The sequence below is a fragment of the Calonectris borealis genome, chromosome 1 (assembly GCF_964195595.1).
Source record: "Calonectris borealis chromosome 1, bCalBor7.hap1.2, whole genome shotgun sequence".
NCBI lineage: Eukaryota > Metazoa > Chordata > Aves > Procellariiformes > Procellariidae > Calonectris > Calonectris borealis.
The window spans coordinates 68,517,082-68,534,728 of record NC_134312.1 but is presented as its reverse complement, the minus strand read 5'-3'; the positions used below and the strand labels follow the sequence as shown (position 1 = coordinate 68,534,728).

Genomic DNA, 17,647 nt, shown 5'->3' with positions numbered 1-17,647 from the left:
TTAGGAGCATGCTTTTTTTTGTCTACAATTAAACAGATATGGCTTCTACCTATTCAACAGGTTTTAAATCAATGAGGCAGACACTTTATCTTGAATATGCTGATATTAAATATAAGGAGGGGAACATACTACACTGAGATGCTCGTTTCAGGGGGTTGATCATAGGGCCATCTAAAGACTGCAGACATTGTCTCTGGGATCATCGCCTTAGCAGAGCTGTAAGCTTTTTCTAAGCAGACAGCAGTCAGCCCAACCAACGGAACCTTTTTATACTGTTTTATGTGCCCACCCTCAGAAGAAGAAAAAAGAAGCTGTCAGTACATAGGAAATCATCAGTACAAGCTGACCAACATCCTCATGTCACTCTTATTACCTAACTCCATCCTCAACATTTTTCTTGAGACACATCAGTGAAACTACTTTTCCAGTTTGTCTCCACTACTTACTATTCCAGTTGCTGTAATTTGTAAAGGCAAATCATGTAATACATACTGACAAAAAAAATCTTCTAATATAACAAAACATCAAAAGACATTAAAGTTTACGTATTTTAAACCTCTAATCCCCAGCCAGATGTATGCATTTCTAAATTGTTTCACATAGTTTTAAAAATCCCATCTAAAGAGGATGGAGGTGCTAAAATGAACTAGTTAGAAACTTTGCCTTGTGTGAATAAAAAGAAAAAAAATGAAACTCTTTGAAGACTCCCATTCATATAGAAAAAAATTATTTGAAATAAGTTAAAAAAATTAAATCTCTATAATTTTAGCCCCCTATGCTAGAAAAAGCATTGAAATTTTATTGATTATTTCACTTTGATGAGATCATAACCATCATACAGAGAAAACACCCTGACAGATGACTGCAAGTTCTGCTTTTTTCCATTCACTTAATTCCTACACATTATTAAATGATTATATAAAAATCAGAAATTTGCTACACAAGAATCAAAAGGTGTTTATGATTTCTTTGTAGTCTGGAAAGACATGAAACAAATATGGTATTTTCCACCGTAATTTTTCGAGGTTCTAAGTACTATCAAGCTACCAACCTCTGAACTGAGGAAAGATGAAAATAATTTTATGTATGTTTGAACATTTTTAACTGTCATTCTTTTATAAAGTGACACAAAAGACATTCCAAACTACAATGGTATTAAAAAAAGCAAAATGTATAAAGAATAAATTATGCATGCTCTCAAGTGGTAATAGCCCATTTTCTCAAATTTTGATCTACAAAAGCTCTATATGTTTTAAAATTAATTCTAGGCCAATCAAGTGATTCTAATAAAGACATAACTATTTAAATTACCTTGATTTAAATCACTTCTCCCTGCTATCCTCTTCTAAAAGGTCAAAAGAATGAAGCAGCAACAGAAGAAGAAGAAACTTAAATTTTTAACTCATCAGAAAGATGTCCCCTAGCATGATGGCAGTAAGAGTTCCAGTTACTGAATCTATCTACTCCAGCAAATCAAAAATTCTCTCTAAAAGTGTGTCTTATTTATGTTACAAAATCTTGGAACAGGACAAAAGTGTTCTTTGAGATAACTAATTGCTCCAATTAAAATTTCTAAATCCTTCTCTGAGCCTGGAGCAGAAAAGGGTAAGAATTTTAACACATGCATGGAAAAAGAACTTCTTTGCAAAACTTGTCACAGTTAATTAAAATCTGGTCAGATAAGGCAAACAAACTTTCTCTTCACTGGGCACTGTTCAGCAGTGCCCCGACGGTATGTCTACATGGCACATCTATCCCTTCTCACTAAGTTCTTCAGTGCTGCTCTTTGGCCATCACAGTATCAAGTTTGATAATCTAAAACTAAGTCAAGTGCATGTATGTTATAGCCTAGTGCGCCTGCTCGCTGCTCTGACAGACATCTATCCTAAGTGGAGACATAATAAAGAGTGCTCACAGAAATTTAGTGTTACTTCCTAGAATAAAGTGAGCACTGTTCGATTCAAAATAGCTACAAACAGGGATCAGTTCTTGCAATAAGGCCATACTAGATAACTGTAATACAGTTCACAAACAGGACTTTGTGGTGTTGCCATTTCAACAAACACTGAAGATGAAAAGAAATAATAGCTTTTTCTGCCATAGCTTCTTTCTTTAAGTTCATTGTAAATGAGTGCCCTTTTAAATGACCCATTTCAGTGACTGCTTTACATACAAAACCACCCCTTATTTGTTAAGCACTACATCCCTAACTCCTTAATTCAGTTTTGCACTTGGCTGTATTAAAAATCCATCCTGTTTGAATGGGCCCAATTATTTAAAAAAAAAAAAAAAATCAAAACTGTAATTTACTACCAAACACAGTTTTTGTGACACAAAGTGCAAAGCTACTGTTGGTTTCCTTGTTGCACACCACTGTAACTTGCAAACCTTGAACCTAGAACTGACTCCTGAAGAAACCTTCTAGATAAAGGGTCTTCTTTCTGTTTCCAAATAAAAAGGTGTAGAGTCAGCCATCTGTCCCAGACCCGGATTCATAGTTCAGGGAATAACTGTCTAATTTTTGTCTATCAAATCAAATGGCTGTTTCATTCTTTACGATGAACTGTGTTGCCATTCTATTACACTGATATTTCAATGAACACCTCACCCCACCTTCAATACCAGCTTAGCCTCAAAGTTTGAGCCAACCACTTCCTTTTCCCAGGAGAATGCTATAGCTACAAGATGACAGTTTAACTTAAAGGGAGACTTGGTTTTGACCTCTTGCTGAAGGTATTGACAACAGCCACATACAGCCCGTCACAAGTCACCTGCATGACTTACACATCCTTCATTATAAATATGTGGTAAAACTGTTATGAATGAAGAACTACTACTACTGTGCACGACTTCTACTGCATCTTTTCAGGAAAAGCCAACGGTTAGAGCCATGTATCCCTCCACAGGATTCTGAATATATGTTATACAAGGCATGATGGGATTGATGGCTTCAGAGGTGTATTGGGTAGATACCAATAAGCACACCGGCCAATGAAAAGAAGAGAATACATTTGGGAACTTCCCCTCATACATCCTCCATAGTTCTTACAATTTGAGACATCAAAGGATATCCCTACCTGCGCAGGAAAAATGCAGTGATATGTTAGTATATCCTGGAGACTCCAACTACTATACGCCATAGCACTGCTGTGAACAAAGACCTATTTGACTTGCAGAGTATGTATGTCCAGTAGCAACCCAGAGACAAACAGGTCATCAGATTAATTATTGTTGTAAAGTCTGTGCCAATATCCCTTGTGAAGAAGTAATAAAATGGGACAACACTGCCAAAGTTATTTGGCAAATATCTGACAATAATACACAATGAGCAGCTTCTTTTTGTTCCCCCTGGGTAGAACCAATACAGATAGTTTTGTTTTTATCCTATCTTCTAGGCAGATGAGAAATTTGGCCTAAACTTTTTTCTCCAGTAACTATCAAGAAGTTACCTCTTTATTGACAGTGACGCTAGAAGTGTATGATTACAGTTCTTTCTTCAGATACGTATTCTTAAAGACAGACAGTAGCGAACAATTCAAAAGTGAAAGGTTTAACCAAGTTGGTGTGATGATGTTGGACTGTCCTTAGGACTCATAGTTTGCCCATGGTACTTCAAGTGTCTAGAACACCAGATGCGGATACAATCACATCACATTCTGCCATAAGTTGCACGGATGTTTGGTGTATCTATTACTCTGTGTAGGTGAGAAAAACGTATTTCTACTCAGTGCATCTAGAATTTTGGGTGGGGGAGCAGGGAGGTTGCCAAAAAGAGCACAGCAAGCTTTGTTATCTTTAGAGCTACGTGCTGTCACTGCCATCACTGATAACTCTGCAACAGGTGAGTCTGGAACAATGAGGTGGCATTTAATGTAATTTGGGAGCTATTCTGGAAGCTGCAGTCCAGCTGCTGGATTTCATCAAGTATTTCTTGCTGGTATGATAATAATTTTGCTTCTGAAAGTTACGTCTAGAATACCAACAATAATATGAATAATTTTCACTAGGACTTAAGAAGGGGTATTCAAAATAGCAGCCATCTTTTTATAAGCTATGAAGCTTAAGCTTGTTTTCTAGGGTAGAGGAATGTGACGCAGCCACATTGTCATCTGCTGAAGTCAGGGCATGCAGATCCACGCTGTGTTCAGATGTTCAATGAGACATTTAATTTTTCATTATTTTGTGTTAATGAGAGACTGTCCGCTGTATCAGTGAGTTACCAAATACATCCTATGCTGGATACAGGATCTTTCCTATGGACTTGTACGGAAAGATTGCTTGAGTTCCCTGGAACTCAGGACATTTGGGAAAAGCCCAAGAAAATCAAATTGCCTATGGAGATACCTCTCACTATCTGCAGGAGAATTCATTTCATAACCTGGATATGGGAGACTGAGACAGTGCTCTGGGAGATGATCAAAGATATGCAATATCTTCTATATGAGGAACAATTAAGTAGCATTTGACTTTTCAGTCTGGAAAAAGAGAGAACTTGGAAGGGATATGACAACTCAAGTTGTGAATGGCACAGAGTCTTGGTAGCAATCACCCACTCACTGCGTCTTCCAGTGCAAGAGCAAGAGGCTGCCAATGAAGCTACTGGGAGACAGGTTAAACTCAAAAGAAATGAGGCAGGTTCTTCCTGCAACAGAGAGTAGGCCTGTAGAACCACTTACCAAATGATGCTACAGCTGCAAAAGTTTACATGGGCTCAAGACGACACTGACCATGTACTTGGATGGCAGATCCATGGAGGATACTAAACTGACGAGTCACAGAAAGTTCAAGAAAACCCTCATCTGTAAATGGCTGGGAAGATGGGACAGCATTACGGAGAAGTATCATGTTTGCCTTGTTCTTACCCTTTCCTGGGTGTCTCCGTATCGCCATTACATGAAACAGAATGCTGGACTAAAGGGATTGTTGGCCTGAACCACTACAGCTATTCCTTGGTTATGATCTTATCAGAACCACAAGTCTGGGTTCTCTAAGAATTTCCTTTCCTTAGGAAATTAATGCAACCTTTAGTACAATCACAGTAATAGCGATAGCTGAAAAAATCAATGAATTCATATTTAATTTTCAAGGTCAGACTACTGGCCACTGCACCTGCACTGTCTGAGAAACCATCTGATGACCTTGAGTCTCAACATCATGCTTCGAATTACATATAGGCTTCAAAGTTTAAAAATGGAGGGATACCTTTTTGCTTCAAGATGCAGACCTTTATTATTATTCCCAGCAATGATTTTTACCAGAAGTCTAACACACTTGTAAAGTCAGAAACAGTACTAGTGGATTCTGACTCAGAACTTGCTTTAGCTAAAATGGTCAAAACTGCTATTAATGTTTTTCTCAGCTTTTCTAACGTGTTAGGACACGAAGTTTAAACGCTGACCTCCCAAGTGTACATGCAAATCCCTTTGAGATACTAATGCTTCTTTTAACACCAGTATTTAAAGAAGAGTTTATAATGCCTTTCCAGATACTGGGAAGGCTAGATACAGAACCATCAAGAAAGTAGATTGATTTCTTCAAGGCAGCTCAAAAATGCCATAGTTAGTATCTAGGGTAGCAAAGGACTAAAATAACCTAAAACTATGGAAATACAGATAAACACGTAATAGAAGATTAGCTGAGGAGGGTGATGCAGACACACCTAAGAGGTTCTGCACAGAGACAGCTTCCAAATGTGGAACAGTGATAGCAACTGAACCAGATCCTGCAAAGCAGAGCAACCTGGTGCTCAGGAAGTCAGATGCAGTCAGCTGCAGTTCAGCAACATCCCCTGATTTTCTCCAGCCTCCTGGAGCTCCAAGCACAAGACCTGAGTTTCACGCAGACAAGTCTGAGTTCAATTAGCTCAGTCTAGCTCTGAGCTCAAGGACAACACACGGGTACTAACAAAACCCTTCCTGATGTGACCCAGTTCCATAAGGAGATAATTTGGCATCTCTGCACATGGCACCATGTTTCCAAGGCTACTAGAGTGCTCAGCTTCAGGGCTGGATCCCACACCATATCAATGGCTTGAGCTACAAATTACAGCTTACCCTTCTCAATGCATTAGAGCTGGGTGAGCAGCAAGGAGTAATTAATTTTAAAATGTTAGATAAACAGCACTTGCACTTTCAAAGTCAGTAAGTCATCTCTACCTTCTCCAGGAAATCTTTTACCATAAAGGCTAGGATTTAAATGACTGATGATTTCCAGATATGCGTGAATGAAACAAGAATTCTTATCTCTCAACATCTACTCATCAGTAGCAGAAACAAAAGTAACCGCATTCCTAAAAAATTTCACAGCTCGTGCCAGCTTTTCATTTATGTTGCTGGACTTAAAGCAGAAACAAATGGAAGCCATTTGGGGCTCTTCCTGAAATAGCTACAAGAATTGGAACAGAATTATCATTGGTTGCTAAAAAAAGGAAAACTGTAGTGTAGAAACTCTGGAATCATATTATCTTCACTCCAGACACTCAAGAGATTACTGCTCTAAAAAAAAAAATCTGGCCTAAATCTGGCTCAGAAATGCAATGGGGTCTAGCTTTCTTATATAAATGCTTGCAAGAGCACAAGTACAATGGGTCACGCCATGGAAAACATATGAATAAGAGGTATTAAGTATTTATTTGCTGCAAATACTCATCTCAAAAACCTCTGTGCCAAACCTTGCTTCCCTGGCTTCTTAGAGAGGGGGCTTCAGTCTTGTGTATACGTCAGGCTTTCAAAAAAATGATGAACCACAAAGTAGACATACAATGCCCAACATAGGTTATTAGACTCACACACACACATTACACACACACGTATAGCTATCAATTCATGCATTCAATCTACAGATTTATGTAAAATAATCTTTACAGAAAATCTTATCATTAGTGAATACACACAGATACATACATACCCATACATGTACACAACACACTCTGAATTACTAGCCTTTTAGAAGTTAATATTAAAACACTTTAGGAGGCTGGTTGTCAAGAGGAAAAAGCACTTAACAATATCAAGAAATTTAATGACGCTGGCTATACAACAACTCATTTATTTTCTTTTATTTTTCTAAGATACTTACATTATATGTAGCCTATATTTCATTATAATTAGTTTAGGATGATTAATAGTGAAGAATGCCTGCCATTGTATTCCTCTAATGTGCAATACAGATATAACAATGGTTTTTCTTTTCTATTTTCAGAGGGATGGGGGGAAGGGGTTACTATGTGTGCAGCAGTGTCCCTTTAAGTAATCTTTTTTTTGGCTGTGCATCCAGGGCAGCTAATAGTTTTATCAAATACCCTTCACAGCAAGACGACTGTTTCCATGGAAACGTAGAGCAATCATCCATTACTCCTGCAAAGATTTCTCTCAGCTCTCTGCTAAATACAGGTAGCTACCTTCTCTCAAACTAAAACAGAACGGAAGAAAGAATTTTACAATCTGTGTGACAATTCACCTCCAGAGCTTCATATGGAGACCACGGGGAAAGTGCGGGCTAAAGCACAAAACCCTAGAAAGCACACACAAGGAAGCCATAAAGAAGTTTTAAAACAGGGACAAATTCCGTCAAGTCTGCAATGTAAAATACAGCTTACAGAGAGGATAGAAGATTCTTTCCTTACAGCTGTGAAATGGAGTGGAGACAGAGAAGAGCTTAAGATTGAAGATGAACCCAGAGCTTGGTCACTTACCTCTCTCAGCATGTTGTTTTCTTTTTCCTTCTGTTCGAGAAGGCTCTCCAAGTGGTGCACGTGCATCTCTGCCTCAGCCAACCGTCTTGTTCGCTCATGATCTTCCTCAGTGGCTTTTGCTGACAGACCTTTACTCTGCAGCATCTCCAGCAGCTTTTTGATGGACTCATCACGTGCATTTAAGGTCTGTTTCTGCGTCTCAATACGCAATTCCATCTCTTCTAAGGTTTTACGTAGCAGGAAGAGTTCCTTGGCCTGGCGTTCGTGCTCTGCATGAAGTCGTTGGAAGTTTTCCTCTGTCAGCTCTGCCACAAAGGGCTCACTGGTTCTAGTGCTGCTGTCCTGCTGGAACAGCTGGTTCAGGTCCCGCTGGATCCGAAGCTCATCTTGGAGAGCCTGGATAGTCATCTGCATATGCTAAAAGAATAAATAAATAAAATCAGAGGATTCCCTCCACCAGAGAAATAGAGAGAACAGTATGAGCCACATCAGTCCTCCTGAACCACCAACCAAGAGGAAACCGCAACACTGACAGACCAACATTGTTTTTTCAGAGCAGAATTGAGGTGGAACTGGGTTATACTACAGAAATTTCAAGTCCCTCCTTCTATGCCTGGTAGAGGTTGCTTAACACTAGAAACCTCTTACTCGGGTGACTCTCTCACTTCTACCAACTTGAGCGAGTCACTGTTTTAAATGGGAAAATGTGAGTAGGCATTTGTCAGTAAGCTGAGAGCTTAAACTATTTTTTTTTCCAAATGTTTGCCTACCCTATAGAAGAATTCTGCATAAGAAGTCCTAGACTAGAATTACTATCTTGACAAAGCAGGGGGACACATGACTATTAGAATTTACATACCATCTAATGAAATGTAATCAATCAGCCATGAAGGCTCCCAAGGTCTTCAGTACTAACACTACACATAGCACCGATTTCCCAGTTGACTTGCAGAAGAAACTTCAGCATGTCAGGAAGAACTACAACTATAGAAAACTGGCTATATGCTGACTGGGGAGAAGGGTCACATCATACGATTTTATGCATGAGGATTTTAGAACAGAAGAGAAATTGCCATGTTACAAAGAGGAATGTGAAGTCAATTAAATGATCAGCAGTAATTTGTGGTTGTGCAAGACAATAAATCCTGTCTCAATGACTGAATACAGTGGGTTAATATAGTGGGATAATATAGGAGAAGCACAGTTTGCCTAGAAAAAAGTCCTCACTTCATATTTAGATAAACATTTGTTTTCTTCTCTGCAAGACACAAGTATTAAGACAATAACGGAGAAGTACTAACACACTGAACAAAGATCTGATTACCAGGGATGAGATACGCACTGAGTCATACATCTCTACTCCCTTAAGAGTGGCAGACATGCTTACAGTTTAGTCTGAATGTGAACAAGTCAGATGGACTGATCTCTGGGGTCTACCTTTATATTCCAAAAATCAGTGTCTGCAATACAGCTACTTCCAGTATTCACTAGGACTAAAGTACTAGTTAGTTAGCATTAGTTATAATCTATTAACAAGCTTGACGCAGGAGACACACTGTTAAGGTCTATAATGTAAAGATGGTGCCAAATTAATATGTTTGACATAAATCCAAGAACTTCATTTCACTCAAATATTTGTGAAAAGAGGAGATGTAAAAAGATTTGGGTTTACATATTCAAGAATATATTTATCACAATTCTTATGTAAAATTCCTTGGAGATATTCAAAAGCTGTCTGGAAATGGTCCTGGGCAACTGGCTCTAGGTGGCCCTGCTTGAGCAGAGGGGTTGAACCAGCTGACCTCCAGAGGTCTCTTCCAACCTCAACTATCCTATGATTCTATGAAAAGACAATAGACAGAAGATAGTATTTGCAGCACAGTTACCTACCTTTAACCTGTTAACAGTTAGTTTGGTTGTATAGAATGGTGCATAAAGGCAGTTCAATCTCATTTTCTTTACAAAGGTCAGTACTTGAGACGGAGTACTTCCCCTCCTTTTGTGTTCTGGCCTCAGAAGAGTTTTTCAAAACTAAAGGTGCTGTTTCACAATCAGCTCACCTAAGTCCACACTGCCACTAAAAGGAACAGTCCAGCTCTCTGTCCTTCCTTAGGTGGCTGGCACTAACAAGTGGATCAAAACTTCACCTGGCTGAAAATCAGTCCCATCAACACCAAACAAAAGGTCTTTCCAGCCAGATCTCTGATCCAGTTGACTACACCAATGCTGATCCTGGTGCAAAGTAGGGGTGGGAACATGCAGTCAAGGAGCTGGTGGAGAAAGAAATGGAACCATCTAAATCAGCTTAAATGCGTAGCTTCATGATTGATTTAAGATGCTGTAATTGTCTTTTCTTCTATTTCAATAACACAATATCTGGCAGTTACTAATTCTGTTAACCTAAAACTACACTTTAGGTTATAGAATCTGTGTAATAACATAGCACAGGTATATCGGGGAGAGGATAATTAATTACTCTGTTCTAAAAGGTACATTGTGTTTCTATATTGGTGAATGCTCAATTTATTTTCAAGTCAGCATTTAGCAGTATAAGAGAAGAAAAGAAATATCCCAAGGGATTTCGAGAATGTTTTTAGAAATCACATTTTTCTTTTTTTTTTTAATTAAAGATTTCAATTTTCATTTATTGTCATTTCTCCAAACCACAGTTAAAGTGAGAATGTCAGACAACCTCCAAGTCTTAAAACTGAGGCACTACCACAAACATGCCAGCGTGCAAGTAGGCAATCAAAACTACTACCTCTGTTCAACTAATGTATGTTGACGAAGCTGTAAGAGAAAACCTACTGCACTCATGAAAAGGTTTGCCTCATTTGTACCTATACAACACCAATAAGGTCAGTAGGACTACAACAGCAGTAGTGAAAGAATATCCTTAATCTTTGTTAAACTTAAAAAATAACCTCACCAGATATAACTTTACAATTCCACACATGAGTTAATTCCATTTGCATTTGAGAAGCCCTACTTATCCACAGCCCAGCTGTGTGTTGTTCCTCCAGCTAACAAACAAATTCCCACATGCTTCCACCTGCCTCTCCACATACCGCCACTTCAGCATTTCCTTTCTCCCAGGCAAGAAAAGAGCTTCTTCTGAACAACCGCATCATCTACTAAATGAAATTACTTCCTCTACTCAGTGTTGTCTCAGAATCAAACTTGAGTTATTTATAAACATCAATGGACTAAATCACCACAACCAAATTCCCACATTTTACCATTTGATCTGCCGTCAAATCTCATTTTAGGTTACATAGGCAAAAACTGTGACTCAGACCCACAGAAATTATCTCCCCCAAAGTTGGAAAAGCTCCCACGCAACTTTTGGGTCAAAGAACCGAAATCTATTATATGATTCAGAAATATGATATGAAATAAAATTTAATACCAATGACAAACAGTATTTATCGGTATCCATCAGTCTGTTAAGTAAGGACAAGAGAGTTTGGAACACCTGACATAAATGGTTAGCAACTGCCTTGAATTCAGTTTCCCAGGAAAAATGAAGAGGTGGGACGACAGGAAGGGTTAGCACCAAGCTTATGAATTACTATCACTGTTCTCTGAACTGCTCAGCTGAGAACAAACTTCATTATGTGCAAGGCAACTAGAAAATACGCCATAGAAAATTATTCTACGCTTTTGACACCCATTCCTTTCCAAGGATGTATGCAAGATGTATGCAAAATGGGTTCTTTTCTCTGCTTTCCAAAGATTTTTTTATGATTTTCAGAATAATGGAACGATACCTTTTATTAGTTGCCATCATAAATAAACTACTTTTTCAGTTAACATAGCTCTTCTATATCATTTCAAAGAAAACATCTTTTTCCCTCTGAAGGAGCAGGCAAGTCTTACTAGCATCTCATCCATTTCTTAGACTTCACTTTTAAATCAGTGACTATCCCAGAAAGACAAAATTTTCCAAGTTCATGCGATACTAGCCACTGATGCTTAATCCTATTCTAGGACCTGACTAAAGACCTCAATCAAATAAACAAGTAAAAATAATTTTAATACCACTGAGCTTGGCTATGTCATACTCTGCTGAATAAGTACCAATCATGCTTTTCTTAAATAGCTTAATAAAGGTAACATAATTAAAGTCAAAGCCATTATGTTGAAGCTGTACTTTTCTTGAAGATTATTGTTCTTATTTCAGACCTTGAGGATTCCCTATTTTTTCAAGTAATGAAAATTGGTCTTTAAGCCTCCCTACAAATTATAACTACACCTGCAAATCACAAAGATATTTTTGTGAGCATAGTTCTCTACTAAGTCTCTTGCCAGTTATGCCCAATGTACTTTTCTCTTGACAGAGCTAAGCATCTTCAGGCCCACCTCAAATGTAAATCCTAAAAGGGCAAGGTGCAAACACAACCTCTTACCAGTTGCTCCTCTACCTGTATTACTTCCATGGGGCAACCTAAAGTTTGTTAACCAGGCTCTATGCAGGGACAGGGTTTGCCTTTCATCTAGCAGCACAAAATTTACATCTGTAAGTAGCAGAACATTATTCAAACTTTGCCTACACGTAATAGGATTCAAATTCACATTTCCCACACCTTGGCAGATTGGTTAGATGAGTTTCCAACCTACAGTATGAATAGGACCAATGATACAGAAGTTCCTTATATCTGGTTCACAAAGCAGTCCTGTTGTTGGCAGTCTCAGGATAATGCAACGTACCTAGTGCTATACTGGTGAGTTTGGGAACCTTGCTGCAGGCAGCTCTTTTCATCTCTCCCTATTGAAGCTTTTCCATTTTGCATGAAATATTTAAAGATTCAGTAGGTCTGACAGAAAATACTACAGAGGGCACAGCTTCTTATTCTAATTGGTAGAACACATAAGAACAGAAAGACCTGAATGGCAATACTTCCAATTATCTTAAATGCTTATCATCTTACCATTCCAAAGGAAGTGGGGTATGTGCATTTTAACATACTCAGACAGAAAAAGGAATTTAATTGATACTCTACAGCCAAGACCTGTATTCTAACCCTACATTTTAGATCAAAAGGAGGCAGCCATTGCTACTAGCACAATCTTGAAAGAAAGGATTTCCACACTTATCTTTGCAAGACAGAGCTTGACCTACCAAGCTACAGTGTTTAAGATTCCAATACGCATTTGTCTGTCTGTTTTTGGTTGCCTGATTTAGGCTATTCCCACTGCAGATACTGTCTTTATAACTACGCAATCAGATATATAACTCATCCTATACTTTATTCAAGAAGTCTAAATGCCTAAATTAGAACTGTGGGTTCTGCGACAGAGGCAAGGCACCTAGGCACAGAACACTTCTGTAGTTAAGTTCTCCTTAATCTCTTGGATTTAAATTCTAGGTAGGTTAACCAGGGAAATTCAGTACATTCAAGAGATGTCTGTCAGCAAAAAGGAAGAGAAGAATCTAATCTTTCCCAGCAACAAGGGAAAACATAACATGCAATTATATGACACTGTGTCACAGAAATGTGTCACAATGAGGTGGGAAGCATTGTTATATTCTGCAAAACTCAATGACTTAAAAAAAATTATTCTCTTTACACTGGGAGAACACTGAAGACTCTCACATTCATGAGCAAGAGAATATGGGGTGATGGAAAGGATGGGGAGGAAAAGAGAGGTCCTATTAGAATACTTAGTGGTGCATTAGAAAAGCTTCAGCCTGGGAGATAAAGGTTCAAACTCTTACTCATCATCTTCATACATCCCAAATGAGGCTCTAGTCGGTAGGCAATAAGCTGTTCTTGGGCGGATCTCTAACAAGATATTCTTACAGAAGGGACTGAGAAAGATTCTGCTTTGTACAAATATCTGAATATTGACTGACTTAGGAATTTAAACCTACATCTCTCACATCCCAGTGTCATAAATGGAAGATGAATCTCGGCTCAAGGTCTTCATCTGAATTAGCCAACAGACCCCTTTAGCATCTCCCACACTCTAGTGAGCACTTCTGACCAAGGCTGTTTCCTGCTCAGGGATTGATCTCATCTCACTCTTTTCTAATTTTTAATCAGAAATTCCACTCCGCAGGGAAGAAATTTTTTCCTAACAAACGTTTTGCTGAAATCAGCAGATTCAATAAAAGTTCTTTATAAAAATTATTATTGACAAACTTAGCTACTGAAAATTTCCTGATTACTTCTACTGTTAACCCACAACGCCAGTATATCCTGTACTGAATAACAGCTTTATGATGTACATGTATTTGGCAGTTTTCTGCGAATCTGCTCAGTGATCAAGCTGTTCTTCATGTAGAAAACAGTAAGTGCTTGGAAAGACATAGGACAGGTTTGCATTTTTTATAACATATCACATATTTCTGTATTTATTTTTAAGAACACAACCCAGGGATAAAAAAAAAAATAAGAGACGGATGCAATTTGTTAATTGACCAAAAACTAGGTTTCTGAAGATGCCAGTTTACAGCTAATCTCTTATTCAGCCAACTATTTTTACAGCTGGGAAAGAGAGACAAGCTTTCAGCTACAAAAGTCCTTCCAGGTCTGAAATAGATGTACTTGTAGTACCTACAAACACTGCCTTACTTTTGTGTTTAGATCATCATGACTAGAATGCTACTACTCTGGAAAGAAAAGATACAATAATTACGATATATTTCATTTCAGAAGGACAATTCAGTAAGGTCTACCCTCAAATGTACATCACCAGAAAATGACAGAACTTAAAAGGTGTTTTTCTTGCCAGCAAATCTGCATGCACAATCACAAACTTTTGCATTATGACGATTCCCCTCATGTTCTTTACAATGAAAGCATTTCAAACATTTGTAGGAGGATGAACCCCATTCAGCTCAAAAGAGATCACATGCCAAATGCTAGAATAGGATTTGGTCACTACAGGGAATCATTCTCTCCCATTCTCAAAGAGTTAATGTTTTGGCAGTGTTTCTGGGAAATAGATTCTGCTGAATGCACCGCAGAAGCAAAGGCCTGGCTGTCTGAGGGAGTCCCTGCTGACATTCAGCTGCAGCCCACGCAAAGAAACTGAAAAAAGGGCTAATGTCAGGTGTCCAGCAGGGCTGTGATGAAACAGAACTTGCTGATTCCAGAAATGCTACATATTCCCTGTAAGATGGATCAGGGGCTTCAAAACCCTTATTTAAATGGAAATGAATGGGTGATTTTTATAATGTTTAGCTTAGATAGAAAATACAGCTATGATTTTAATAGGATTTAATTTGTGAGAGTCAAAGAAAGAGACTTGTATTTTAAAGTCAACCATATATTGCATTATCTCTGAGACAGCAGAAGGGCAAGATGGTAAAAAAGCACTATAGATGGAGAGCTTAAGTTGTCAGTAATACATTTGTCAGGTGAACTGGACTCACACAGAATGACTCATTTGGTTTAAGAGGGCAGTGTGCAGCAGCCTAATTCCTTCACCCCTGTCTGTACAAACAAAAAAAAACAGAAGCAACGCAGCAGGAATGAATTTAAACTCCAAAACTAAGCAGATCAGAAACAACCTAATAAACCTGTAGCCACAGAAGAACCAAAACTGCAATGCAATCCCCTCATACTAAGGTACCTCCATTAAAAAGGCTGCAAGGTAAAACAGAATAAATGCAGTACACCAGTTATTCACTGGTAAATGTCCACATGAAAGATTTACCTATGGTAAACATGAAGCAGCTTATCTTACAAAGAAAAAAAGCTATTTACATTTTCAAGGAATAAAGCATGTATATGGGCAGTTTCCATAGAATACCTGATGCACAAGTAAAAATATAACTGATTCTGAAGAAATTTGTGCACTTACCTGTGTGATAAGAATAAAAATTCTGACTAAGCATAGGCAAACCTCGTGAACTTCTGAAAAACATCAGTTTATCTATCAGTTTTTGAATTATGAATATAATTCTGACAGTTTTCTGGCTTCCTAAGGGATGAACCAATTTGAGCTCTGTGGCAGATATTACAAATGGTCTAGTAGGCAATAGAAGACAAAGGAAAACTATTTCTGAAGTCATACAAGTTAGTCCCAGCTAGCATGTGTCTAAATTTCCAAAGGTACATCTACATCAGTAGTTTAGCATGCTTCAAAAGCTTTTTCTCATGCAAATCTTCCTAGCATCTACATTTCACACGCTTTGAGTGTCAGCATGCTATGATCCTGGAGTACAGAAACTGGATTCTTTTAAGTGCCCCTCATCTTTCTTGAGAACAGGCATTTTGGGATTAGGGTAAATGTTTAGAATTTCTCATCGGAATCGACAATTTCCATAGTGATTTTAACCTCTATTTCCCTCTAGGCTGTCCAAATTAGGTTAGCATTACACTACTTAAATATCATATTTTATTTATATACAATTATGAGCTTTGATTATTTGCTCTTACGCTGCTAAAGAAACGAGTCCTTGCATATATGCAGTTTCACACACTGCAGTAAGATAATTCTTTACAGTTTCTGTCTTCCCTGTCTGGCAAGCACAAACTTCTTTTGTCACAAACTGTGTCGATAAAATGCATCCTCATGTAAGAGGTTTCTGTGTAAAAAAAAGCCAACACACAAACATCAGATTGATCTATATTCAGGCCAGCAATGATAGAACTTGTAGAACTCAATCTTATGCGATTTTGCATGTGTATACAACACACCAAATTTCATCCATGGTATAGATTACTTCTAAACGTTGCATCCATACAACAGGTGCTTAAGTGCCAAATTCGGCTTTTGTGAACCTCTCATCCCATGAAAGTAATTAGAAATTATTATGGTACTTGAGGGAAGGAGAACTTTAATATTTACATACATATAAATGTCTAATATTTTCAAATTAATAGCATCTATATGAAACTTGACTCATTTTGTTAGTAGATTAGGAGCTTTTCTGCAAAAACATATTCTTATTAGTCACCTCTATTAGGGAAGTCAGCAAATATATCCTTCCATTAGCTGATGCAAGGAATTAATCCAAGATAAAAGGTGCTCTGCTACACAACCTTTGATCTTATGTTCAGTATTTTCCAAGGTATGAGCGTACATCAACACTATGCTCTAAAAAGGAAAAATAGCTGACGATTGACAATGAAAGAGTACTATATGAAAAATCGATGCACAAGAAAGCTGTTGACTACTTTATCCACAACACCCTCCCCTTGCCACCCCACCCCCTCTCCTCTGCCAAATGTAAACCTTCTTCTATACTAGTCAGTTTGGAGAGATTACAGTATAAATCTCAATGCACACATGCATGGGTCCCACAAGAATATTTTGACTGAAATATTTTGAATAACTGCATCTCTATGCATAAACCCTATACCTCTTATGTGAGGGTATAAAATATGGAGTAGGCCTGATCTTTAAAGCTTTTTGAATATTTCAAGCTTGTGACTGCTGAGGATTGAAGAAACAATTACGACGTAGGCTGTGATACACAAATTGATAAAATTTCAAAGAATTAGTTTTAATACAAAACAGTAAGCTTTTCAACTTCTGCTTGCCCAGAGCAATACAATACTTCGTTCTCCCTGTCAATCTGGAACGCAGCATAGTGGCATCCTTCACCCGCAAGCAACAGTGGAAGATCTCATGAGCAACCTGATGCTCGGAGACTATGGATTGATGACCACAGCAGTAAGTGTTCTTTCCAAACTTGTGCCTCCAGAAATTGAGTTACTGTCCACATAAGATATCAAAAGCCCAATATTTGGCAGTTTAGCTGAAGAAATGAAATATTTGCTAGCCCCATCAGACTGAACTATAAAACCTGCATAGTGGCTCACCAGCAATCTGAAAACACTGAAATTTACTGGCATTCTGTTTGTTGGCTTTTTTAATGCATTTTCTTGAGCAAGAGAAGCATCAGATGACCAGATATGGCCATAAATGTGAGAAGACTGCAGGAAGGACTTGATCCTGTCAAATAATAGAACATGTGGCATTCAGAATCTCATAAAC

At 38.1% G+C, this 17,647-nt stretch overlaps 1 protein-coding gene across 6 annotated transcripts in view; it reads right to left on the bottom strand.

Annotated features, from left to right (window-relative positions):
• Positions 1-17,647, bottom strand: part of ERC1 (ELKS/RAB6-interacting/CAST family member 1) — a 296,218-nt gene that overhangs the window by 226,059 nt on the left and 52,512 nt on the right. For 5 of the 6 annotated variants that reach the window (XM_075159301.1, XM_075159329.1, XM_075159320.1 and 2 more), the window contains exon 3: positions 7,694-8,110. In XM_075159301.1, coding sequence (XP_075015402.1) covers positions 7,694-8,110 — 417 coding nt within the window. Of the gene's footprint in view, positions 1-7,693; positions 8,111-9,583; positions 9,964-17,647 lie in introns of all 6 variants that reach the window. The other variant, XM_075159346.1, reaches the window with a different exon arrangement.